This window comes from Saccostrea echinata, unplaced genomic scaffold, assembly GCF_033153115.1.
Source record: "Saccostrea echinata isolate AGI-Se365-2 ecotype Australia unplaced genomic scaffold, CSIRO_AGI_Sech_v1 ptg000033l, whole genome shotgun sequence".
NCBI classification, from domain to species: Eukaryota; Metazoa; Mollusca; class Bivalvia; order Ostreida; family Ostreidae; genus Saccostrea; species Saccostrea echinata.
Window position 1 is genome coordinate 32,464,720 of NW_026889782.1, and position 27,394 is coordinate 32,492,113.

General features: G+C 33.9%; 1 protein-coding gene and 1 long non-coding RNA gene across 2 annotated transcripts; both read right to left on the bottom strand.

The window, feature by feature from the left end:
• Positions 1 to 9,721: 9,721 nt before the first annotated feature.
• Positions 9,722 to 16,404, bottom strand: LOC133198438 (fibroleukin-like). Its single transcript, XM_061334532.1, has 4 exons — positions 16,378 to 16,404; positions 16,120 to 16,216; positions 14,830 to 14,997; positions 9,722 to 9,978 (listed from the first exon to the last, which is right to left on the bottom strand). The coding sequence occupies exons 1-4, from the start codon at positions 16,402 to 16,404 to the stop codon at positions 9,722 to 9,724; spliced, it is 549 nt and encodes a 182-aa protein (XP_061190516.1).
• A 4,722-nt stretch (positions 16,405 to 21,126) lies between these two features.
• On the bottom strand, positions 21,127 to 27,261 carry LOC133198862 (uncharacterized). Its single transcript, XR_009722625.1, has 3 exons — positions 27,216 to 27,261; positions 26,600 to 26,767; positions 21,127 to 21,136 (listed from the first exon to the last, which is right to left on the bottom strand). It is a non-coding gene; the product is annotated as an uncharacterized LOC133198862 (long non-coding RNA).
• Between the last annotated feature and the right edge of the window lie 133 nt (positions 27,262 to 27,394).

The window sequence follows — 27,394 nt, forward strand, 5'->3', positions numbered from 1 at the left end:
AAACTTTCAGGGGCAATAACTCATAAAAGGGGTCGACGAATACTTTCGCAATGATACAATGAAGCAAGTACTAAGTTAGTCGAAGACATTGATGAAGGTTTTGTATCTCTACGGTTTACGCTTTCGGAGGAGTAGCGATAACAAGGTTTCTAGCGAAAGGGGCAATAACTGCAAAAGGGGTTATAGGTTATATGCGTTGGGTCAAATTTGTTCATAACTTTTTATGACCTTTACGATGAACAAAAAATCTTTTCGATAAATGTCGAAACAAAAAATCAGCGGAAGAAAAATAATAATAACTAGTAAACTAATTGTTCTCGAACAATTAGAGGTCTTTCCACCTTCTTTAAATTTCATATATTTTTCACATTTTACTCTATAAAGTTAATTTTTATACCAAAAGAATCCATAAATGGCTTGAAAGATAGAAAAAATGAAAAATTTAACAAATTTGAAATGACCTTGACCTTTGACCTTGAACAAATTTTCAAGGTCAAAGGTCAAGGGTCACATTGCACTTGACCCCATGCTTCTATGCCTTTTAGTTTTGAAGTTATAAGGTTTAATAGTAAGCGCAAATACATTAAAGGGCAATAACTCATATAAGGGGTCAATGGATACTTTCGCACTGAATAGATTGAAGTTGTGTCTAAAGACCCTGAAGACATTAGTGATGGTTTTGTGTCTCTACGGTTTACGGTTTCGGAGGAGTAGCGATAACAAGGTTTTCAATAAAAGGGGCAATAACTTTTAAAGGGGTAAATCTTAGGGGACAAGTACGAAATCTTTGAAATAGTTTTAAGAGAACATATTAATGATGCAAAGATATTTAGTATATGTTGAAAGACAAAAGAGATATAAAAAGAGCTTAATTTCTTATATTTTGAATGACCTTGACCTTTGACCTTTGCATATATTATATGGTCAAAGGTCATTGAATCTTATTCAGTTGGTCCCATGTCTCTATAACTTATTGTTTTGAAAATTTTTAATTATTTGTAAACATCAAAAACTTTCAGGGGCAATAACTCATAAAAGGGGTTGACGAATACTTTCGCAATGAAAAGATTGAAGAGTCCCCTCAATTAGTCGAAGTCATTTGTGAAGGTTCCGTACCTCTACGGTTTATGGTTTCGGAGGAGTAGCGATAACAAGGTTTCTATCAAAAGGGGCAATAACTGCGAAAGGGGTCATAGGTTATACGCGTTGGGTCAAATTTGTTCCTAACTTTTTATGACCTTTATGGTCAACAAATAATCTTTTCGATAAACATCGAAACAAAAAATCAGCGGAAGAATAATAATAATAACTAGTAGACTAATTGTTCTCGAACAATTAGAGGTCTTTCCACTTTCTTTAAATTTCATATATTTTTCATATTTTACTCTCTAAAGTTAGTTTTTATACAAAAGAAACCAGAAATGGCTTGAGAGATGGAAAAAATGAAAATTTTAAAAAATTTTGAAATGACCTTGACCTTTGACCTTGAACAAATATTCAAGTTCATAGGTCAAGGGTCACATTGCACTTAACCCCATGCTTCTACGACTTTTAGTTTTAAAGTTATAAGGTTTAACAGTAAGCACAAAGACGTAAAAGGGCGATAACTCATATAAGGCGTCATCGGATCCTTTTGCACTGAATAAATTGAAGTTGTGTCTAAAGGCCCTTATGACATTAGTGAAGGTTTCCTGTCTCTGCGGTTTACGGTTTCAGAGGAGTAGCGATAACAAGGTTTTCAGTGAAAGGGGCAATAACTTTTAAAAGGGTATATCTTAGGGGACAAGTATGAAATCTTTGAAATAGTTTTAAGAGAACATATTAAAGATGCAAAGAAATTTAGTAAATATTGAAAGACATAAGAGATATAAAAAGAGCTTTAGTTCTCATATTTGGAATGACCTTGACCTTTGACCTTTACAAAAATTTCAAGGTTTAAGGTCAAAGAATCTAATGCAGTTGGTCCCATGTCTCTACGACTTATCCTTTTGAAAATTTTTAATTATTATTTAAACATCTAAAACTTTCAGGGGCAATAACTCATAAAAGGGGTCAACGAATAATTTCGCAATGAATAGATTGAAGAGTCTCCTAAATTAGTCGAAAGCATTGGTGAAGGTTTTGTATCTCTATGGTTTATGGTTTCGAAGGAGTAGCGATAACAAGCTTTTATTGCGAAAAGGGATGTAACTCCTTCAGGGGTCAGAGTTCATATATGCAGGGTCAACTGCAAAAATCTTTTACGGAGTACATTCTTATGGACTATAAATCTTTTTGATATATCTTGAAACTCAAAATCACATGGCGGAAAAATAATAAAAAATAAGAAACAGAAGAATATCAATAGGTCTTTCCACGGAAAGGTGGAAAGACCTAATAATAATAACTAGTAAACTAATTGTTCTCGAACAATTAGAGGTCTTTCCACCTTCTTTATATTTCATATATTTTTCACATTTTACTCTATAAAGTTAATTTTTATACCAAAAGAATCCATAAATGGCTTGAAAGATAGAAAAAATGAAAAATTTAACAATTTGAAATGACCTTGACCTTTGACCTTGAACAAATTTTCAAGGACAAAGGTCAAGGGTCACATTGCACTTGACCCCATGCTTCTATGCCTTTTAGTTTTGAAGTTATAAGGTTTAATAGTAAGCGCAAATACATTAAAGGGCAATAACTCATATAAGGGGTCAATGGATACTTTCGCACTGAATAGATTGAAGTTGTGTCTAAAGACCCTGAAGACATTAGTGAAGGTTTTGTGTCTCTACGGTTTACGGTTTCAGAGGAGTAGCGATAACAAGGTTTTCAGTAAAAGGGGCAATAACTTTTAAAGGGGTAAATCTTAGGGGACAAGTACGAAATCTTTGAAATAGTTTTAAGAGGACATATTAATGATGCAAAGATATTTAGTATATGTTGAAAGACAAAAGAGATATAAAAAGAGCTTAATTTCTTATATTTTGAATGACCTTGACCTTTGACCTTTGCATATATTATATGGTCAAAGGTCATTGAATCTTATTCAGTTGGTCCCATGTCTCTATAACTTATTGTTTTGAAAATTTTTAATTATTTGTAAACATCAAAAACTTTCAGGGGCAATAACTCATAAAAGGGGTCGACGAAAACTTTCGCAATGAAAAGATTGAAGAGTCCCCTCAATTAGTCGAAGACATTTGTGAAGGTTCTGAACCTCTACAGTTTATGGTTTCGAAGGAGTAGCGATAACAAGGTTTTTCATACAAGGGGCAAGAACTCCGAAAGGGGTCATAGGTCATACTCGTTGGGTAGTTTTTCGAAATAACTTTTGTTGTCGAGTATCATGAACTATAAAGTTTTTCGATAAGTCTTTCGGTTCAAAAGTCGGTAACAGAAAAATAATAATAACTAGTAAACTAATTGTTCTCGAACAATTAGAGGTCTTTCCACCTTCTTTAAATTTCATATATTTTTCATATTTTACTCTCTAAAGTTAATTTTTATTCAATAAGAATCCATAAATGGCTTGAAAGATAGAAAAAATGACCTTGACCTTTGACCTTGAAAAAATATTGAAGGTCATAGGTCAAGGGTCACATTGCACTTGACCCCATGCTTCTACGACTTTTAGTTTTAAAGTTATAAGGTTTAATAGTTATCACAAAGACGTTAAGGGGTGATAACTCATATAAGGGGTCATCGGATACTTTCGCGCTGAATAGACTGAAGTTGTGTCTAAAGACCCTGAAGACATTAGTGAAGGTTTTGTGTCTCTACAGTTTACGGTTTCGGAGGAGTAGGTTTCAAGGTTTTCAGTAAAAGGGGCAATAACTTTTAAAGGGGTAAATCTTAGGGGACAAGTATGAAATCTTTGAAATAGTTTTAAGAGGACATATTAATGATGCAAAAATATTTAGGATATGTTGAAAGACAAAGGAGATATAAAAAGAGCTTTTTTTCTCATATTTTGAATGACCTTGACCTTTGACCTTGACCTTAAGTTCAAGGTCTAAGGTCAAAGAATCTTATGCAGTTGGTCCCATGTCTTTACGACTTGTCGTTTAGAAAAGTTTTTCATTATTCGTAAACATGAGAAACGTCCAGGGGCAATAACTCATAAAAGGGGTCGACGAATTCTTTCGCATTGAAACCTTGAAGCGAGTACTCAGTTAGTCGAAGACATTGGTTAAGGTTTCGTACCTCTGCGGTTTATGATTTCGAAGGAGTAGCGATAACAAGGTTTTTCGTTTAAAGGGCAAGAACTCCGAAAGGGGTCATAGGTCATACTCGTTGGGTAGTTTTTCGAAATAACTTTTGATGTCGAGTATCATGAACTATAAAGTTCTTCAAAAAGTCTTTCGGTTCAAAAGGCGGTAACGGAAAAATAATAATAATAATAAACATAAGCATTTCAATAGGTCTTTCCACAGAAAGGTGGAAAGACCTAATAATAAACATAAGCATTTCAATAGGTCTTTCCACAGAAAGGTGGAAAGACCTAATAATAAACAGAAGAAAATCAATAGGTCTTTCCACAGAAAGGTGGAAAGACCTAATAAGAATAATAAGAATAATAATAAACAGAAGAAAATCAATAGGTCTTTCCACAGAAAGGTGGAAAGACCTAATAATAAACAGAACAATTTCAATAGGTCTTTCCACAGAAAGGTGGAAAGACCTAATAATATGATTAATATATATTTTTTTCAGCATTTTATAATTTCTTAAAACTACATGAAGTTGTCGCATTCAGAAATTCATTATAATGGGTATCATTTTAGTCATTTATTTATTCTCATCTTAAATTTTCTGAAGGAAAACTTTATAGGTAAATTTAATTCCCCCTTACTCTTTCTCCTTCAATTTACCCTCAATTTTTTCATTGTTTTTGGGAACATATATATAGCTTATATTTATATACTCTACTGTTCTCAACTAAGTATCACTTCAATTGTTTTTTTTTTTTTTTTGAAAAGACAAAAAATCATAATAAAAGGATTTCTAACAGATGTATAAGTTGTATATGAATTTAATTCATTGAAGGATTTTCATTTCCAACTTAAATCAAAATATACTAGGTATATTCATGTACAAATAAAGCTTTCGGAGAAAGGGTGGTTAGTGCTAAAATATTTTAAAAAATCACCTTTGCATTGATTAATGTAAACTTTCCAGTACATGTATTTTTACAGATGTAAATTTGAGATATATAACATATGAGCGCTGTTTTCTTTTACTATGAAATTTCTTAATAAATTTATTTATAAATGTTTGATTAAACAACGGTATTGTTTATAGTGAAATATCAAACGAAATACCAAAATATGGAGAAAACTTTTGGCACGTCACTGTGCGTTGTTAATGTAAACAATGACGACGTCTATATTTAGAGTTAGCTATACAACCTAGAGACGTTAGGTTTTTGCCTTAAAATCCACATAAGATGTCTTTATAAAAATCATCAACCACAATACCATTTCAAATATAGGGAAGTTTCTAGTATGCCGGTCCCCAGAATCACGCGATTGCGCATGAGCAGTTATTTCCCTTGCCGTTGCTATGCAGAATGTAAACAAACCGCCATTTTCCCCTCGCTTCAACAAAACGCATTCGATCGAGTGATTAGGGTTAGGGTATATTGTTTTAAGATTGGAACGGTTTTATAGATCCACTCTTAAATCTTCCTGACTTTGGGCTAATTCATGTAATTTTTGCTTACAAAAGGCACTGCCAAGTGCCTTTTGTGACCAAAAACTTGCATGAATCAGCCTAATGTCGAACCGTGCCGATATACCATCTTATAGGAGTAAAGCATGAAACATGAAAAACTTAAACAAACCGTTAATCAAATATGGCATTGTATGCGATCTACGGATTAGGGTTGGTGTATATATAGCTCGGATATTGTAACTGTTTTATATTCACCCATGCTCGCATCTATATCACTTTGGGCTTATTCATCACATGCAATTTCTGCTTACAAAGAACCAGAAGAACAGGAAAGTTTTGCCAAACTTGGATGAATTAGCCTTGGTCTAATGTTGAAACATGCCCGATATTGTGCGCTAAGTTTTGGCAAGTAATTGGTAAAAGCGACTTACCGTTTACTTAAGCTCGATATCCTAACCTCCTAATGTCCATATTCAGAATATTTTTCTTTCAAATCAATGGTGATGTACAATTCAATCAACCAATTACTAGTAATTAGTTATCACTTGTTAAATCCCTGCATTTCTCACAAAAAATCTTGCAATTTTAGTAGCATTTCACTTTGAGTCCTATCAGCTATAGTTCTTCATCAGTCTTCATTACGTCAAAACACAAGTGACGCACGTCATGAATATTTATGAGATTACGTCAAAAACTGATCATGTGGCCACATTCCTAAACAACGCAAAATGGAGTTTTATCTACTAAACAAGTACGTTATTTTACGAAACCTTTTAATTCTCATTTAAAAAACTGTGTTTAAAAACCAGTTTTTTAAACTCAATTTTTCACAAGGAACACGATTTTTGGCTCAATTTTGCGATTTGTGGCCTTTTTTTATCGATTTTGTCGATCGCTCACGCGATCGTATTATATTGTACACCGCCTTCGGCGGCACCTATTTTAGCGCCATATTTATAGGGACCGGTATACTAGAAGTGTTCCCAAATATACCCTTTTACAACACACTTTCTAAGATTTAGACGTTATAATATTATGTTTACATTGTACATGTAAGTGTGATTTGCTTGTTCCGGATTGTCGTTGCCTGGAATGAAAATGAAAGTAAAAAAGGTGGTCGCGACAACGAATTTTGAACAACTGAATGATTAAATTAATTCTTTATATCATTTAGATTCTCTACAAAGTAAGCATGCATCCTATTGTTGTTCATTTTCTCAGAATATTATTATAACACCCAGCTAATTCCATTCCCCTCATGTCAAGATCCGTAAAGCAGACGACTGATAGTATCAGAATTTTACAAAATTTACTGTGGCCGCAGCCCACGACCAGAACAAAACCTGTATAAATCAACCCCTTTTATGTTAAAGTATTTCTAGTTAAAATATTTTTGTGGTCGATGCTTGCGGCCACATCGAATTTTCCCAAAAACCGAGTGAAAAGTGAAGAAAATTGCTTGTTTTCCGGATACGGCATAGGTTTGGATACTACATAACAGCACACTAAGCTTGGATCCGCCCAAATAATTACATATACGAAGACTTTAAACTTTATAAATGTACATGGATAGTTGGGATACACAAACACAATTTTTTATGTATTTTGCAGGGCCTGTTGACATTAGCTAACGTACCTGGCTCTTTTATGATAAACGAGATGACTTCAGCTTTACATCTCCAACTTTCTATTTTAATGGACTTTAAGCTTAAATATTGTTCGTTATCTCCATATTTCATGTAGTATAATTTCGTTATCACCTGCATACGGTGTTTCGTCTCCAAGCTTATTTGATACTGAAAAGTATGCTCCGACTACGATCATTTTTTAAACCGAGACAGGTATCTGACATATAAGTTTATGTTACAAGGATTCCAAGCTCCTCGTTTAAAGTCAGCATTTCGTATTTTTATGATCCTTATAATGACCTTGTTAGCAAATATAACCTATCATAGGGTCGTATTTGGCCAACGCGTTTCATGCCAATTGTTTTTGCCTTTGTATTTATACTGAGTTTGACTACAGAATATTCCGTCTACCTGATCTATACATAGGTATCACGGCGGATTGACTTGTCAACAGATGAGACTTACTGCTCCTAGTCTCCTGGCCCCAGGATCATGAAACATCTTAAGCTTAAGTCAAAAATTTATATTGTGCTGACGTGATTTAGAAATCAATCAGTACAAAATTAAAATACTTTTTAATTTTGCATCCATTGATAACTGTTATATGCAGGTTAAGAGTTTCAGTTCACAAGTAATTAACATTTTATAGAAAATGTTGAATTAAGTCTAAATCTGTTTCATTATACCGGGGCCTGATTTCGCCCCTGGAATTTCCAGGGGTCCGTGTTTTATGTCTTGCTTACAAATTTTTATTGTTTTTAGTTTTTTTGAGAGAGATCACTGTTCGTTGTCTTCACCTTGCCATTATAGACCTAACTTTTTTTTTCTACAGTTTATAATGACTTAAGCACAAAGTTAGGATATAAAGTATTTTAGACCAAATAAGCTATTTAGGCTGCCAATAGTGTTTCTAATATACATCCTACTCATTTGACACTAAAAAGACGAAAAATTCGCTCCTAAATATGAAACTCAGAACACCAGTTGTGATGTGTGGGGACTAGGAAAACCTGTTATAATGTGTGAGGACTGGGAAATCCTGTTGTAATGAGTGATGTCTGGGGACTGAGAACTTTTGTTGTGATGTGTAGGGACTTGGAAATCCTATTGTGATGTCTTGTGACTGAGAACTCCCAAAGGGATGACTTCAACATTTTACAGTCAACTTTCTTTTCTAAAATTATGCTAGCTATTGACATATAAATTGTCATTTGAGATTGATAACTGTTCATTATCATGTAGAGAGAGAGAGAGAGAGAGAGAGAGAGAGATTGTAGTAATATAATTCATATAGCACCCTTTCTAATGTAACAATAAACCCCAGGTGTGTTACACTTTTAAAAGATGATAAAAAAAGTGTGGTAGAAGTCACAGGGCAGGAAATTTGAAGTACCAGTGACGTTAAATTCTAAGCTTCATTTTTTCAATAACATTACAATGGAACAAGAGCATTAATCAAAGCTTTTATTGTTAAGTAATGAATTATATTTGCCCGTCCTTTCAAAATACTGCACGGAAGGCACGAAATGGGGTATCTCTCTATAGAGAAACACAATCTTGGATATATTGTGCTACAAAAAATGAACATGAAATGCACCTGCTTATGTTATAAAATACATTCAATACAATAAAACCTGTCTTATCGAAAATGCACAGGGAGACATATTTTGTGTTGTAATAAACATGATGTAGGATTGCTCCATGGCACCTGATCCCACCTCTGATGTTTAAGAGATCCGTATTTGCTCTGTTCCTGGTGTATATTGTTTGAATGGGGTTTTCAGCTTAAATACTGTACGTTATCTCCATATGTTTCAGTGTAAAGATCATAGAAATTAGTAGAAAGGAGAATTAAATTCAATGTCGGAGTTCACAGTGAAACAGACTGTACAGGTGTAACAAGTTTGATTATAGAGTAATCATCATCCTAATTATCCGTCCAGACATCTTCATGTGGCAGTGTTTGGAAATAAGAACGAAATATTTGTAAATTTCAATTTATTACAACACATACAATGCACAGCTTTTACTCGGTACACTCAGTATAGAAAAAGAACAATAATTTATTGCTTCAGAAAATAGTTTAACCACAAAACCTCCTCAAAACAAAATTGTTTACAAGTTTTCTCACTTGATGTAAAACATTATTTTAAAAAAAGGATGAATAGAATACCATGGTCAGGATAAATTGAAAAAAATTCTTTTGTTAGATATGTTTTGTCTGATTGATGGGTGGCCATCTACTTGTGCTTTCTTGTTCTTTAAATATTCATCTGTTCAAAATAAAAGAAAAAGAATTACAAAACTGAAATAATTTTTAAAAAAAAATAAAATAAAAGCGTATTTTTTTCTCATAAACTTTCATATAACCATTTAAAATGTTCAATAAAATACCGAATAGTAAATACTGGATATTTAGATTTAATGTTGTTTACCTAGTGACGTTTGATCAGCATCATCGTCTTTCTCACAGATGACCCGTCCTGAAGTGTAGGAGACCACGCTTTGCGCCAGACTGCCGGGTACCACGGACCATTGAGATTGGCTTCGTGACAGTAGTTGAACCACCAGCCTCCTCCCCAATTAACAGCACAGTTAGCTCCACCATTTCCGTCGTTATCCCTGTCTTGGGTAGTGAAATACATCCCAGACAGATTTTTGTCAGATCTCCCCGTGTTTAACATCCTGTCTCCTGTAGAAGAAATATACCACAGAGATAATTGATCCATATCACAATATTACATTTGCAAATATTTTTCTTAGATGAACCTATTGAAGAGAAAGTATGTTAAATTCTGTATGAACTTATTAGGAGGTCAGAGGTCATAGCGTGGCCGAATCACACATCGAGATGATATCTTGTATGCATATTTCTGTCACAGTGAAATTGGTTTCGAAACTTCCAGCTTGATAGCGATGACAAAGACAATAAAATTAAATAAAACATATAGATATTTTTTTCAATAAACAGATGTCCGTTAGATCTTCTTTCGGTGTGAGAAATCCGTCAGGGTAGCTCATTCGGCAGAGCGCTCGCTCCGTGATCGGAAGGTTGTGGGTTCAAGCCCCGGCCGCGACTGACCTAAGTCGATAAAAAATAGGTAGCAACTGTTCCTTCGCCAAGAGCTCGGCACATTGAAGTGAAAGTTGTGGGTCATTCGGATGAAACCTAAAAAACCGAGGGCCCGTGTCGCGACAGGCGTTGGCAGGATAAAGATCCCTCACTGCTCAATGGCCATGAGTGCCGAGTAAAGGTCTAAATTTGAAGCCCTTCACTGTTATATGGTGACGTCTCTATATGAGTGAAAAATTATGGAATGAGACGTAAAACAACATACAATCAATTAATCAATCAATCGGTGTGGGGAATGGTTTGAATAATTAAGATCGCGCTTACGTTTTTAACCCGAAATTCCTTTGAAAGTATTTCAACTGAAAAAAGACGATACCACCGTTTTTGACTCAACATATATAAAGAACTCACAAGAAAACATTGATGTTGCCATGAATTGTCGCCGGGGAAATAAATGATGTAAAATCTTGAGTGATAAAAGGCGAAAATCGAACAAAAACAATACCGTTTTAAACATTATCATTTCCTCAAGTAACTGTAGGCTGCATAAAATATAAATTAGAATCAGACACATATATCACCTATCATCCAAAATATTTTTGACTTAATGAATATTAAACACAAACTGTGTAACGTACGTTTTTATGCCATTTGTAAAATTTAATGTTCTGAAAAAAAAGGACCTGTCGTTTTGTCAATTTTAAATGATAAGCAACTCTGTATATTACATATTAAAACATATATATTTTTAAAGATTTACTTTATGGAAGGAAATATATTATGTATCTCGTAATTTATAAAGGAAAAGAATATTCTGATGTATAATCTTTTTAATGTATAGTTAATTGTCGCCCGCGTGGCGCAGTGGTTAGAGCGTCTGCTATAGAGTCGCATACTAAGGATTCGATCCTTACGTCGCGGGTTCGAATCCCTCTATTGGGCGTGGAGACCGGTCCTTCGGATGAGCCCGTATATACCGAGGTCCCGTGTCGCAGTAGGTGCTAGCACGAAAAAGATCCCTCACTGCTCAAAGGCCCTAAGTGCCGAGTAGAGGTAAAAAAAATTGCAGCTCTCCACCGGCAAGTGATGACGACTCCATATGAGTGAAAAATTCTCGAGAAGGACGTTAAACAACAAACAAACAAAAACCTTTAATTCGGAATAAAATCTCCCACCTCAATCCCATGCAACGAAACTTAAACTTATATGTATAGAGCAGCCCGGTTTTCCGGGCTGCAATAAATCAGTAAGATTATTTTCAATACAGATCATTGTTCTATCATTATAGACAGAGATTTCGTGAACTTGATTGCGAAACATTCAAATGTTGGAGCTAGGCCAACTTTCATGACTTAATAACTTCAGTTCTAGGTCACTGCGTGTCACAACATAGTGATACGGCGGGCCGTTTGTGTAATATTTCTATTCGAATATTCATCTTAAATAACAAGGTTAACAAGAGGCCCAGGGGCCACATCGCTTACCTGAGCACTCTGGCTAGGAAAAAGCAGAAAGCAGTTCAGTCTTGAAAAGTTTTGATATAAAAGCGGTTCGAGGGGGTGGGGGGTGGAGGGTGCTGATTTGAACTAATTTGAATTTATACTTCATAGGGATGCTTTTGAATTAATATGACAAATAATGGCTTTGCTGTTCTTAAGAAGACAATTTTAATTGATATATCATTTGTATTCCTTTGTTTGACTATGATCCCCTGTTATGGCCCCTCTGTTCTCCTGGGGGTTCATGATTTGAACAAAATTTGAATCTACATTACCTGAGGGTGCTTCCATTTAAATATGACTAATTGTGGCTTTGCTGTTTTTGAAAAGAAATTTTTTAAAGATTTTTTCCTATGTATTCCTATGTAAAACTTTGATAGCCCATTGTCGTCCTACCCTATCTAAGGGGGTCATGATTGAACAAACTTGAATCTACACTACCTAAGATGCTTCCATATAAATATGACCAATCATGGCTTTACTGTTCTTGAGAAGAAAACTTTTAAAGATTTTCCCTGTATATTCCTATGTAAAACTTTGATCGCCCATTGTGGCCTCACCCTACCCCCGGGGGTCATGATTTGAACAAACTTGAATCTACACTACCTGAAGATGCTTCCATATACATATAACCAATCATGGGTTTACTGTTCTTGAGAAGAAGATTTTTAAAGATTTTTCCTGTATATTCCTATGTAAAACTTTGATCTCCCATCGTGGCCCCACCCTACCCCCGGGGGTCATGATTTGAACAAAATTGAATCTACACTGCCTAAGAATGCTTCCACATAAATATGACCAATCATGGCTTTACTGTTCTTGAGAAGAAGATTTTTAAAGATTGTTCCTGTATATTCCTATGTAAAACTTTGATCGCCCATTGTGGCCCCACCCTACCCCCGGGGGTCATGATTTGAACAAACTTGAATCTACACTACCTGAGGATGCTTCCATATAAGTTTCATATTTTCAAGCCCAGTGGTTCTTGAGAAGAAAATTTTTAAATGATGCCATTAATTTTTCACGGCTCAGGTGAGCTAAAAACTTAAATGGGAAATGAATTTGGGTTGTACGTGATCAAATCGGGTTTTACAGGATTTGATCACATGACCAACAAAGTTCATTTCCCAGAAAAAAAAATTAACCTTGTTATTTATTTCTTAATTAATCTAATTGACAATAATACTGAAGTGCATCTAAGACAGATGACGGCTTCTCGTGCTTTCTCCTGTGAAGAGAGATAATATATATATATATATATAAATACAATACAAAAATACACTGTCCAATTCACATAGCACCCTTTCTAATGTAACAATAAACCCCAGGTGTGTTACACTTTTAAAGAATGATACAAAATAATTTTTTTTGTGGTAAAGGTCTCTGGCAATATTTTTAAATTGAATATGGGAAAAATAGATATATGTGTTAGAGACCGTGCCTTTAAAATGTATATAATGCAGTAGGAGACAAATCATTCAAAATGATAACAAGGTAAGAAATGATGTTCCTGTAAATGTTTTAAAATATTCGATTTTCATTTTATATAGAATAGGTATTGAAAAAGAAAATGCGTTGCAATGTTTTGAATTTGACTGTTTTTAATTTGACTATGTTCCGGATCAAATATTGTTCTTTGAACATCAAGCTATCGTGAATATTGTCGACATTCTATATCAATTACGAGCTGTATTTAGTTTTTGTAAAAAAAATGTAAATTAATGAAAATCATCAAGAAACCTAAGCTGAATAACAATGAAGGCTCAAAGGTAGTTACGCAGTATGCTATTTACAAATAACTTAACATAATTTTCTATATTTTTAAAGATTATCATTTACAATTTCAAATACTTGGCAATGAGAAATTCAGTGAACGTGAAATTCGTGAATTGTACCAACAAATAATGTCGTGAAATATTTAAAACGTTGAATTAAAGACGTTTACAGTATATTAGAAAAAATGCATCTTTGTCGTTTATTCAACAACATAGTGGCCTTTCTATGCAGAGAAGTATATGATTGTATACTTGTTTGAATCCAATCTGAAGACCTTAGCTTGAATACAAATACTAATAAAATCTATCAGGTGCTCTGGAATGGAAAAAAAATAACGATCAGTAATCATTTTAAAAAGTCACATTAAACATTACAAAATGCGAACAGAGAACACACAGTCGCTGTAAAGACAGGAAGTGTTCAGGGTCTTGGGGGAGTAAGCATCCCCTGTTGACCCGTCACATCTGAAAAGACAAGAAGTGTTAGAGTGTCATGGGGGAGTAATAATCTCCTATTGACCTGTCACATCTGAAAAGACAAGAAATGTTAGGGTGTCTTGGGGTAGTAAGCATCCCCTATTGATCCATCACTTCTGAAAAGACAAGAAGTGTTAGCGTGTCTTGGGGTAGTAAGCATCCCCTGTTGACCCGTCACATTTGAAAAGACAAAAAGTGTTCAGGTGTCATGGGGGAGTAAGCATCCCCTATTGACCCGTCACATCTGAAAAGACAAGAAGTGTTAGGGTGTCTTGTGGGAGTAAGCATCCCTATTGACCCGTCACTTCTGTAAAGACAAGAAGAGTTAGGGTGTCATGGCGAGCGGAATAAGCATCTCCTGTTGACTCATCTGCCAAGAGCTTATTATCATGACTGAGAAGACATTCCGTAGAAAATTCAGTATCAAATAATGACCTAACAATCTGCATGAAAATTGTTCCACCAAGGGGTACAATGCTTTTGCACTCAATCATTGTATCGACCATCGAATTTGCTAAGTAAGCTGTGAATTACCTTATTGAATTACCTAATTAAATTTTGCACGTGTGTTGTAAAATGTACTCTTGATGGATTAAACAAAATGACATATTAGTGGGTTTTGATATTATTACATATATCAACAAATATATTTTAGTTTTGAATCATCTTTTTTTCTCCTTTTCTCTCTCTTTCTTCTCTCTCCGTCTCATATAACGCACCTAAGGTTCCCGTAGCAGGTCCTGCAAGAAAGAGTTGATATTTCCCTGTTTCGTTGGAGACAGAGAATCGATCGTACATTTCATACAATGTTCTACCATTCTGGAGAGTGATGGAAACATACAGGGATGAGTTGTTTTCTTTTGTTAAATGATGGATTACGTCATTTCCTACGAAAAGATATATTTGAAATCAACTGAAAAGTTCATTGCAATACATGTACAATTAATTCTATTTTTAATAAAAATATACCTTGATGAAGAACCTTTTTTTTTTACTAAGCAATAGACACGTATGTTATATGTGTCACTTTGAAAGACCATGTCACTAAGTGATTTTTTTCTCCCTTTTCATTTTTTATTTCAGTTTATTTTATTTTTGAACTCAATTAAACACAGTAAGTGAATATAGTCGAGCAAACATTACTCGGTCTTAAATGAACAAGTCCTGTTTGTGACACATTGAAGCCCCCGTATGTCAGCTAATGTCGAAGGTAAAAGTTTCTCATTTGCATGTCAAACTCCGAGGTCAAGAAAACAAAATTGTTGGTACCAAAGAAAGGTCTTTCGACAATAAATACACCTGTGAAATATAATAGGCCAAGCACTAACTGTTTAATATGAATAGCAAAAGATAAAGTTTTTCAAATGTATGTCAAACTCCAATTTCAGGTCAAAATGTCAAAATTAATGGTGCCAAAGGAAGGTCTTGTCACAAGGCATATACATGTAGACGTGAAATATTAAAGCCATAGAATCGATTCAACCATTCAAATATATGGCCAAAATTTATTTTCAAAAGTAGGTCAAAATCATAAGGTCAATTTCAAAGGTCAAATTTTTGGAATCTTGTTTTGTCACAAGAAGCATGAAATTCTTTGCTTTAACCGTTCAAAATTTATGGTCGAGGTTTAAAGTTGGTAAAATTTTCTAAAATTGTGTTAAACTATAAGGTCACTGTCAAGAGGTCAAAAATGTTTGTGCCCAAGAAAATGTCTTTTTCACAAGGAATAGCTCCAACTAATCAAAGATTATGTACAAGGTTAAGGTTTTTGCGGACAAACAGACATACAGATAATCAGACAACAGAAAGACGGAGAAACAGGCGGACAGAGCAAAAGTTACATGACCACGAATCTTCGATTACGGGGGCATATATGGTGAAAATAACGAGCAGTGATCTATCTCAAAAAAGGCTTTGAATAATATATTCTCCTTGATATGTTTAAAGATTTTGATGTGTCACAGCAAAGTAATTTTTTTACAGATTGTTTGAATTGGAATTACACCTACCAATCCAGTAACTATGTTCCGCTGCACCAAAACCATTTTTATATTCCGACCAATTCCTGTCAAAGCTCTCGGAGCCGTTTACCCGTTTCTGAATTGCCTTTAAAGATAAACATGTTTACTTATTCAATCATCATTGTTTATAACATGCGTATGATCCGTTTGCAATATTGACTACTTTTTCAAGTACAATCATTTGAACACCAAAGACACTTAGTGCAGATTATATAATGTACCCTAATCTTAAAGTATATTATATACCGTCCATCCTCCGTCCACAGTCTCCATATCACAGTACGCTGTGACAGGACTGGTCCCAAAGGGAGAAATTTCGTAAACATCTGATTTAATGTGACCATTTTCACGAATTTCCTTACAATCTATAGGGAGAGCTGGAACAGAAAAAGAAGACAGCTGACTCATAGGGAGAAAGTTCGTACACACCTAGGCCTGAATTTGTTTAAGCATTTTCAAGAAATCTATTACAATCTGTAAGAATACCTGAAGGAGAGAAAAAAAATGTTCAACTTTAAGGTGCATTTTAATGCATATGGACCATTTTGTATAAAAGGTTTAAAATCCACTAACCCAGATAATTACGGAGGTAATATTGAGAAAGCTGAAGACAACAAAGAGCAATAGATCTAAAAAAAAAAAATTCTGTAAAATATACAAATCTTTGAACAAGACATAAAACATGGATCCCTTGAAATTACTTAAGTAGGATCTTGCCTAGGAGAAGTAATCATCCCCGGATGACACGTCATAACCGCCGTGGGCCCTACGTATTGATCAGGTAAATAGATTAGTATATATGTCAATTTCAGTATAAAAAACAAAAGCCTAGTAATTGGTATGAAACACGTCAGCCAAATACGACCAAGACTTCCATTTTTATTGAAGAAGCAGTTGTCTCTAACATCAAATAACCTTGTTTTTAATTTATCATGAGGGATGATTCTATACAATCTAGAAAAAGTTTTAAGTTTTGACATTACTGACTTTAAAAGACCTGTCCATTTTAATTTTTCTAAGGAAAGATATACATTGTAATCAGGTTTAATTGCTGAAAATGCTGTATAACGAAATTAGGAGGAAAACTATGTGACAGACTTTTTTCAATTACCTTTAATTTTCTGTTGATTTAATGAAGACAGCATTGATCTCCGGATCATATGATTTTACGGACTAATGAACATTTCTTTTAGGGAATTGGAAAAAATACACAATTTTATTTCTATTTCAAGTTAATTACGACCAAATATTTTGCATTTTTCTAATTGCTATATTTTCCACACATTTCAAATGTGTGTAAAAAAAATTGCGGTACCTACACCTTTTGACAATATGTACTTTATGTAAATATAATCATTATAGTTTAACCTTAAGTTTTCCTTAAAATAAAAGTAACTATTAACAAGACCGGGCATAATTTAAGTGCTCATGAATGTGCGCAGCTTTTCATTTTCATGCAGTTGTATAGGTGCGACTTGACACTTTTCCTAAATTTTGTGATTTTAATGCCAAATTAACATTCTCACTAGCGTCTATGGGTATGAAAATATGCTTTTGAGACAATAATTAGGGAATAAAAGCAGAAATGGCTCCAAAGATTTTTTCCAGTTTTGTCAGCAATGCATGACGCTGAAGAAAACCGCATGATTTGTTAGTGTATTCAAGACGTCCATTGATATTTTATAAATACTGTTGACAGAACATCCAAAGAAACATTGTTATATTTTATCAAAATAATTAATCTGCGCCGATATATGTAGCTCGATATGGCAAATTTAGAGGCTTTAGGCATTAAACCAAAAATTGCAATAAACTAACCCAGATGGCATTTTTTCAAATTTCTCAATTTGGTGACTTTTTACAATATCTTTCATATATTTGACAGAAAAAGAAATCGGTAGGGCAAAAGTACAATAATATGGAAAAAATATGATAATTTGGTGCTTTTCTAACAAATTCCCACAGGGTCCAGTCGTAAAAGTGGACAATTCTTGAGACGCCCCTAAGAAATCGGGATGGTAAACATTCATTTATATAATCTTAATCTTTAAACAATTAAGAGGGCTGGGTGGTTGTGGCCATTTTCAGACTATATTGATCTCCTTTAGAAGAAGAGCTCCATATAAAGATATACAAAAATGATCAAATTTTAAAACTAGAATGTATGAAATTTTTGTTTGCCAAATGATAGTTGACAGCTTAAGATATCATATCTAAAAAATTAAGTTATATCTGATGGTTAATTTGTTGACTCTTTGTTGCCTCCTTAATATCTCAGTAAAAATTCATACAAAAAAAATTAACAAAATATCTAGGGTAGAAAAAATTAGACTTTGCCTCGTTAAGCGTATATTAAAGCACAAAAAAATAATTTAACAGAACATTTCATTATTCATGACAATAGAAAAAATATTAAAATATTTTCTATTACATGAATTTTTTGAGGTTATTCTGGAAAATATTTATGGAAATAAATATTGATAAATCACTTCAATATATATGCTTAAAGTGTAATCAAAAGGAATGTTCGCTATATAATGTGCGTGTGTTTGTATGCATGAGTGTGTATTTGTATGTAGAAGAGAGAGAGAGAGAGAGAGAGAGAGAGAGAGAGAGAGAGAGAGAGAGAGAGGTTATGCATACAACGAGAATAATATCTCCATCCGGCCTCGTCAGACATTCCGGAAGCGGAAGTAAAGATCTTGTGAACACGACACTTCTTTAGCTTAGAATTGTACCCATAGAATCCACAGTCACTTTGACACATAGCAGTACACTCACATAACGAGAGAGCATCGTATTTTCCTAAAAGTTCGTCATCTGACTTCTTATTATCAAATTCCGGTTTGGCGTTATAATTCCTTGAAACATTGGTAGCTTCAGACATCCTTAGGAATACAACAACGAAACAGATAACACAGAGACTGGTCATATTGCACTGTATCTTTACCAATAACGACTACGTTCCTATACCAATTTGCAAATGAATCTGGTCTAAATAACCGATGTTTAATCTATCAAGAAAGGTTATTGGATAGTCATTATTTTCTGAATATTTCTCCCGCTTAAATATCGATTTTGTTGACAAAAATGATTGGACCACGCCTCAGCATGAATGACAGAAATGTGATGTAGAACTAAATGTTTAACTGAAGATGAATAATCATAACACGATAAGAATATAACATATGATTTCTTTTCCAAAGCACTTGTTGGTTTTGTATAGGGTCATACAGTGTAGTTAAGATATAATAATTAGAAAGATAAAAAAGGACTATTTTTATAATTGGGCTTTGTTAAATTCTTAAAGTATTTAATTTGAGTTAGAATGTAAAAAAAAATCATACTGGCTTAAGCTGTTTTACTGTGTATTTATTTCCACGCCGTACAACATGTACCTTAGATTGTTTGTTTCCTCAAAACGGATGTCACATGAGGCACAGGTGTCACACTGTTCAAGTTGCCTGGTGTCATAAAATAAACAACTCATAAACAGAATTAAAAAAAATGCAAAGTTTTTTTTCTATTTCAATTGTAATTTTATATCATGGAAATAAAAGATAATGACAATGTCTTTCTCTAACATAAGTATCAGTATTAAAATGCTTAAAGATGGTTAAAAATTAGTCCGTTTTTAAGGCTGCTTTTCAGAATAACAATATATCTATAAAATGGGTAATGACAGGAATAACACCAATGTTTATGGGAAGAATGTATTGTAAAACTAATTTTGTGGAGTTTGAAAAATTCTCTGTAATGTCAAAACTACTTAAATCATGAAGCCTCCTCTTCAAAACTCAGTTAAAAAGAATGGAAAACATCCGATCTGAGTATCCATTTCTCTACATATGTAACACATCCACATAAGCAATTAGTTTTCATAAATATTGGATTTAAAAAGGCAATATAATGATGTCTTAATGAAATAGACAAGAATCAAATATTAGCAAAATATTGATTGTATTGAAATATATGGAGATAACGAACAGTATTCAAGCTCAAAAGTCCATTAAACAATACAAAATAGGAGCAGAGCATACACGTACCTCCAAAACATCAGAGGTGGGATCAGGTGCCATGGAGGAGTGAGCATCCCCTGCCGACCGGTCGCACCCGCCGTGTGCTCCTTGTCATGATCGGGAAATAACGGGAAAATCCGTCGACAATTCAGTGTGTAAATAATGGCCTAACAATAAGTATGAAAAACGTCAGTCAGCATTTGACTTAATGATAAATTATATTTGCTGACAAGGTCCTTGTATTCACCATAGAACTTACGAAATGATGACTTTAACCAGGACTGTTGACATTCTTGTTTCATCAACTTGTTTGTCAATAATTTACCTCGTTTTAGAAATTGTGTATACGTAGAGCATGCTCTTGCGTATCGAATCAACTGAGAGATATAAACCCCGTATGCAGGTGATGAAGGTTTTGTTTGTTTGTTTGTATTTTGTTTAACGTCCCTCTCGAGAATTTTTCACTCATATGGAGACGCCACCACTTGCCGGAGGAGAGCTGCAAATTTTGTCCTATACTCGGCACTTACGGCCATTGAGCAAGAAGGAATCTTTTTCGCGCCAGCACCTAACTGCGACACGGGACCTCGGTTTATACGGTCTCATCCCAAGGACCGGTCTGCACGTCCCACAGTGGGAATCGAATCCGCGACGGGTGATGAAGGTATATTGCTGCATAAGTAAGGGAAGTCGATGATTGAAAAGTTTATCACGTTTATCATATAGCTTGGTTGTTAGATTACCATTAACGTCTTTTACAAGTAAAATATCCAAATATGAAACAGATGTGTCAGACTCTGTAGTACCTTTTATCTCAAGCTCACCGGGATATATCGTATCGACATAAGAATGAAAATAACAATTGTTAATTGACAATACGTCGTTATATCTAAATGTCGAGTTAAAGGCCACAGCAAGTGTTTTCTTCTTATCACGTATAAGATTTTGGACAAATTCTGCTTCATATGAATACAAAAAACGGTCTGCTAATAACGGGGCGCAATTGGTACTCAGAATGTTTTTAACAAAATAATTTTGCAAATAACCAATGACAAGGTAAGTAAATTTACGAGTTCCATTTTTATTGAAAAAGCAGCTGTCAATGATATAAAAAATATCCTGAATTTTAATTTATCGTGGGGAATGGTTGTGTATAAAGTTGAAAAAGTCGTAAGTTTTTAAACTGTTGATTTTGGTAAAATCTTGGGATTTCAAATGTTTCAAAAGTTCCTTGGATTTTTTTAAGTATCCACATCTGATTTACACCACTTCTCGAATACGCGGGTATGTTAAGGAAGCATATAAGTCAATTCTCTGGAAATTTAGACTTTTTAAAGAAAATTAAGTTTGATAATTTACCAAAACCGCTGATAAATGTAAACTATTATTATCTATTGCATAAAGATAAAAAAGTGTCTAACGCAAATACGTGCACCACCACCACGGCATCACGTGACTTCTATTAATAGCGAAATTTTCCTTAGTAAAAAAGCTAACAGAACAACAATACCCCGAAGTGTAATAATTTCCTTGAGTAAATAATATAGTTGGAAAACATCTATTTTGCCTAAAAAGTGCTGCTAGAATCCCACTGTCCCGTCAGTAAAATAATAATTCCACACATTCGCACGAAACTTTACCATATGTTTTGAATTTTATACATATAAACCGAGATTTTTCGTAAAACCATGCTTAACTCGGGATTCTAGCAGCACTTTCCAAGTATTTTAGGAGGCAAATTTCCATCTGTACAAATCTTATGTTTTGAAATATACAGCTTATTGTTGTTCTGCTGCATTATTTTTGTCACAAATGACAGAGGAAAGGCCGACCGGGATACGTATATAGCTGACTGTCTTCGAAGAGAATACAATCGATGAAAATAAATTAGCATACCTGTTTTAGTAACTGAACTCCATATGAATTTCACAAAATATTCAGGATATTTACTTTTAAACTCCATTTTACGTATCTTTGTACATGCCGTCTTAGCCAAATTCTCTTTACACGACATGATCAATTCCCAAGTTACTTGAAGTACACATATGACGTCATCGGTGGTAGATTTTAATCAAAATGACAAATACAGCATAACAAAATAAAAACATTTTATTTTTGTTAATGTTTACACGTTTCTATTCATTTTCTAGAGTTAAATTACATCTCTAAATATGAATATTACGAAAACTTGTATTCTAAAATTGACGTCATCTCGCCTACTATGACGTCATAATGTAGCACTGATTAAGTCAAGGTAGAATATTTTGTATGCTTCCTTATTACCCCTGCGTATACTGTTGCACAGTACTCTTGAAGTTTCCCCTTCACTACTGTTAATATCTTAGTGAGGAGTAAAGAAAGAGGCTTGGTAGAAAATTTACTGGAACCCGCTATGTATCTTCGTTTGTACGGATTTTTATGAAATTTTGGAATGCAATATAGATATGGTAATTGAAATTCATTTTGGTTGTTTGGAATATTAAAAATATTTAAAACTGACATATAATTTTGAAGAATTTCTCCCTTAGAGAGAGAACTATGAGTATAAGTTGGATTACCACTTGTAGAATTAAATCCAAGTTCCTCTATATTACATTTAATATAATGAGCATTAAGTTGATGTTATAGGGATTTCACGATCCTTTTTTAAATTCATCATATCTTTAATTCTATGGTCGTTATAATGACCTTGTTAGTAAATATTACCTATCATAGGGTCTAATGTTGACCGACGCGTTTCAAACCAATTGGTATGCCTTTGTATTTATACAAAATTTGATACAGAATGTTCCATCTAGCTGATCAGTACATAAGGTTCATGGCGGAATGACCTGTGAACAGCGGAGGCTTACTCCTCTTAGGCACCTGATCTCACCTCTGGAATTTCCAGTGTTTTATGCCTTGCTCACATTTTTTTTCTGTTTGTAGATTTTTTGAGATAGATCACTGTTCGTTATCTTCACCTTGCCTTGGTAGATCTTACTTTTTTACAGTATATAATGAGTTAAGCACAAAGTTTTGTCATACATTGTTTTGGACCAATAAGCTGTTAAGGCTACCAGTAATGTTTCTGTTATACATGGTACTCATTTGACACTGAAATGACGAAAAACTCCCTTTTAAATATGAAACTCAGAACTCAGTTATGATGTGTAGAGACTTGAAAAACCTTTTGTGATGTGTGGATACTGGGAAACCCTGTTATGATGAGTGGAGACTGAGAAATCCTGTTGTGATAGATATGGACTGGAAACTCATGTTGTGATGTCTGGGACTAAGATTTCCTAAAATGATGAACATTTTACTCTCATCTTCCAAAAACGAAGCTAGCTATTTACAAATAAACTGACTTTCGAGATTTTTTCCTGTTCGTTATCGTCATATTTAATGATACATTAGTATTAGCAATCTCTTTTTAACTGTATATTTGATCTGCTCATAAAGCTCATTTTTTCAATTGAACTCTTGAGATTGATTACCTCATTATTTCAGTAGTCGATGCGACCAATGAAATTAAAGCATATTCGGTGTAGATAAGTAAGTAATTAAATTGCTTAAGCATTTATTCGGAATTCGGAAATATATATGTAGTCCTTTTAAAATAGCATAGTGGGCTATCCGTATGGACACAATAATGTATTCTCACACATTCCCTCTAACTGTCAGTATGAGGAAATTATCGGGAGGAAGATTCTTTTTCATAAACTCATTTTATTTGAACGACACAATTTTGTTCCTTGGCGATTCTTTATATTCTGATGTCCTCTATTGCTCATTTCTTGCTCATTTCACGTCAATTAGACTTTTTGCGAGGCGAAGTGTAACGACATAATAATATATATCTGGTCAGTAGGTCACTCGTAATTCGGACAATATTTTGTCAGTATGCAACGACATGCAGGGTTTTATAAGTATTCTTCTTGATCAGTGATATCACAGAATTTTTATCAGAGGCAGAATAGAGAATCATGCATAAATGGTAAAATTTGACTGCTTGTCAGGGCTCGGCTCTGAAGTCACTAACACATCTAAAAGCATGTCAGACTTCTACAAGTATCACTGATTGAGTCGAGTGAAAGACATCAAATTAAAAAATAATGACTAAAATTTAACCTAAAAAACTTTTCGATAAAGTTAACAATTCATCAATTTTCATTTTACCCATCCGCTCAGAATTTGTAAATAAGAACACAGTTTTTCTAATTCTAATTTTTATTGAATTTGTACTTTTGAAGACTACATCTAGAATAGAAAATAAAATTATTGTTTCAAAGGAACCCTAAAAAAGATAACTATTCACAAGTAAGCCTATCTCAATAAATATATCTAAAAAATTCAGTATTAACCAACACCTATCTACCCACCCTCTTTAAAAAATATCATTGTCAAGTTTGACCATTGTATTTAGAAACATTTATGTAAATACATAATTAATGGAATACAAATATTATTAAAAATAGCATGTCTCTTTAATTAACATTGCTTCTTCTGTTTGGTTGTTTAACTAACATTCAAATGAATCATCCATCTATATCATTTCTTTGTTAATCAGCATCTGTAGAGAATAAACAAATTCAAAAATAAACATAAATCACAAAACTGTACCATCAACATACCCGCGACTTCAGATTATTAAACTAAATAAACATAAAATTTTCAAAGAATAAACAATGTATGTGAAGAATGACAGATGTTTAAATAGTGACGCTTGATCAACATTCTGGTCTCTGTTACAGAGTTTCCATTTCTGAAGGTTGGATACCAAAGATTGTGCCAGTATGCCGGGGACCAGGGACCGTTAAGGAAGGCCCAGTGACAGTTGTTAAACCACCAGCCTCCTCCACGATAAGCAGCACAGCTATCCTTACCCCATCTATCGTGGTCCCTGTCTGGTGTACTGAAGTACATCCCTGACAGATCCTTGCCTTGAAACTCAGTGTTTAACATACTGTCACCTGTATAATTAAAGAAAAATATCCGGGAAATTTAATTCAGTTCAAGTTTTTTAATTATTAATATGAATTATACATAGATAAACAGGCTTTCAATATCAACTTCGAAATGATATCAAGTATCATGTAGATTATTGTTATTAAATGTGATGTATTCTTAGTTTTTAAATATCTCTTTGTTAACCTTTTCAAGACAATATGCCACTATATTGGTTAGGACGTCAACTGTTTACTTTGGGATGACGTAAACAACAAAAATACATCAATTTCAGTGTTGTATACTTTGTAACGTGTGTCCCTGCCAAGTGTTTTCATGAGATAAATTTTTCTCTCACCCTTCCTGAGTTTATGATCAAGGGTTTATCATTATACGGTATAATATTTTTTCTTAAATCTACCTGGTTTTTACCACTTTTCAGCAGTCGCTCTTCATTAAAGCTCCGTGAAACACTTAGTTTTCATATACAGGCTATCATATACATTTCAGGGTAGTTTACTTTGATGGGCAGGATATTCCGTATTGGTCGTGAATCAAAGTGTCTTCTGTGTATATATGTCTGATATAGCTACATAGCCATTATCCATGTCTTGAAATTAAATTGATGAGTCAAAATTGGTTTGAAAATTGTTTGTTTGTTTGTCTGTTGTTAAACGTCCCTCTCGAAAATTTTTTTTCATGGAGACGCCACCACTTGCCAGTGGAGGGCTGCAAATATATACCTATACTTGCCACTCAGGGCCATTGAGCAGTGAGGGATCTTTTTCGAGCCAACACCTACTGGGATCCAGGTTTACACGGTCTCATCCGAAGGACCGCAGTGGATTCAAACCCGCGACCTAGGGTAAAAGCAGACGCTCTATAACCACTGCGCCACGCGGGCGACTCAAAAAACGTTAAGAGAATGATGTGGTTAAGAACATGACATAAAAAAGCCGGAGAACATCATGCAATATCAGTAAATCATGTACAGAAAAACGATAGTGTAATTATGAAATCTATCAATTATTGAACTTTTTTTTCAAAACAATAATCGGTTTGCTCGGTTTGAGTCACTATTTATATCAATTTATATAAATTTTGTGGCTACGCAGGTGAAAGCATGCACATATACAAAAATCTGAACCTTTGAAATACTTTGGCCTATATAATATTTTTTATATTGTTATAAATTGAGGGGAACAAAAAACCACTTTAAGAATCAAACACAGGGGTTATATATATATTTTTTTTGGCGGGAGAGCTGACATTGAATTAAAATTGTCCAAGTTGTATTAAACATTTAACATGTCTTCCTCCTTCTCCAGCTTTCTCTTTTTTTATTCTTTGCTCTTATAGGCATAAAAACTACCTAATACCTACTTTAGGTAGTTGTCTGTCTCGTCAGAAATGGAAAACCTTCTCTTACCTTCTTTGTTGTCTCATTTTAACTATTTCTCTTCCCCCTCTCTCTCTTCTAAGTTTTTCTCACATAGTCACACATTTTACCTATTACTTACCCAAGGTTCCGGTAGCTGGTCCTCCAAGAAAGAGTTTGTATTTGTCTGATTCACCAGAAACAGAAAACTGATGATAATGTTCATACAAAATATTGCCATTTTGTAATGTGATAGAGACGTAGAGGGATGAGTCATTTCCCTTGGTAAGCTGATGAATCAAGTCATTTCCTTCAAAACGTAATTGTAAGGGTGTATCAAGTATAAATAAAGTCAATATATGAGATTGTAGGTGTATATTAGGCATTCATTAGGTAAATATATGAGACTGTAGGTGTATATTAGGCATTCATTAGGTAAATATATGAGATTGTAGGTGTATATTAGGCATTCAATAGGTAAATATATGTTTTTTTAAGGAGTGTTGAATTTGTAGTGTTATAGAACCGAAACATTTACACAGATAAGTTATAATAGAGTTATCAATATGTTAGAGTATTGATTCTTAGAGGATAAAATACCTTGATATATACCATAAATTGTGATACTGTGAATAGTTCGTAAATTATCAAGATATCATTTGAAAGAAGTTTAATTATGAGATAAAATTGCAATACCTTAAAATTTTAGAAAATGTTGACACTGCCATAGATACTAAACAATGTAAATAATTACTTACCAATCCAGTAAGAGTCGCTATGATCCCCAAATCCATCCTTGTACTCACTCCATGTGGTATTAAATGTTACTGCTCTGCTCACCCGTTTCTGGATTGCCTGTTGGTTATCAACAGAATAAAAAGAAATTATGAAGGTATTTGCAATTGTTTTCTTTGCTTCTATTGCTTCCAAACTTTTT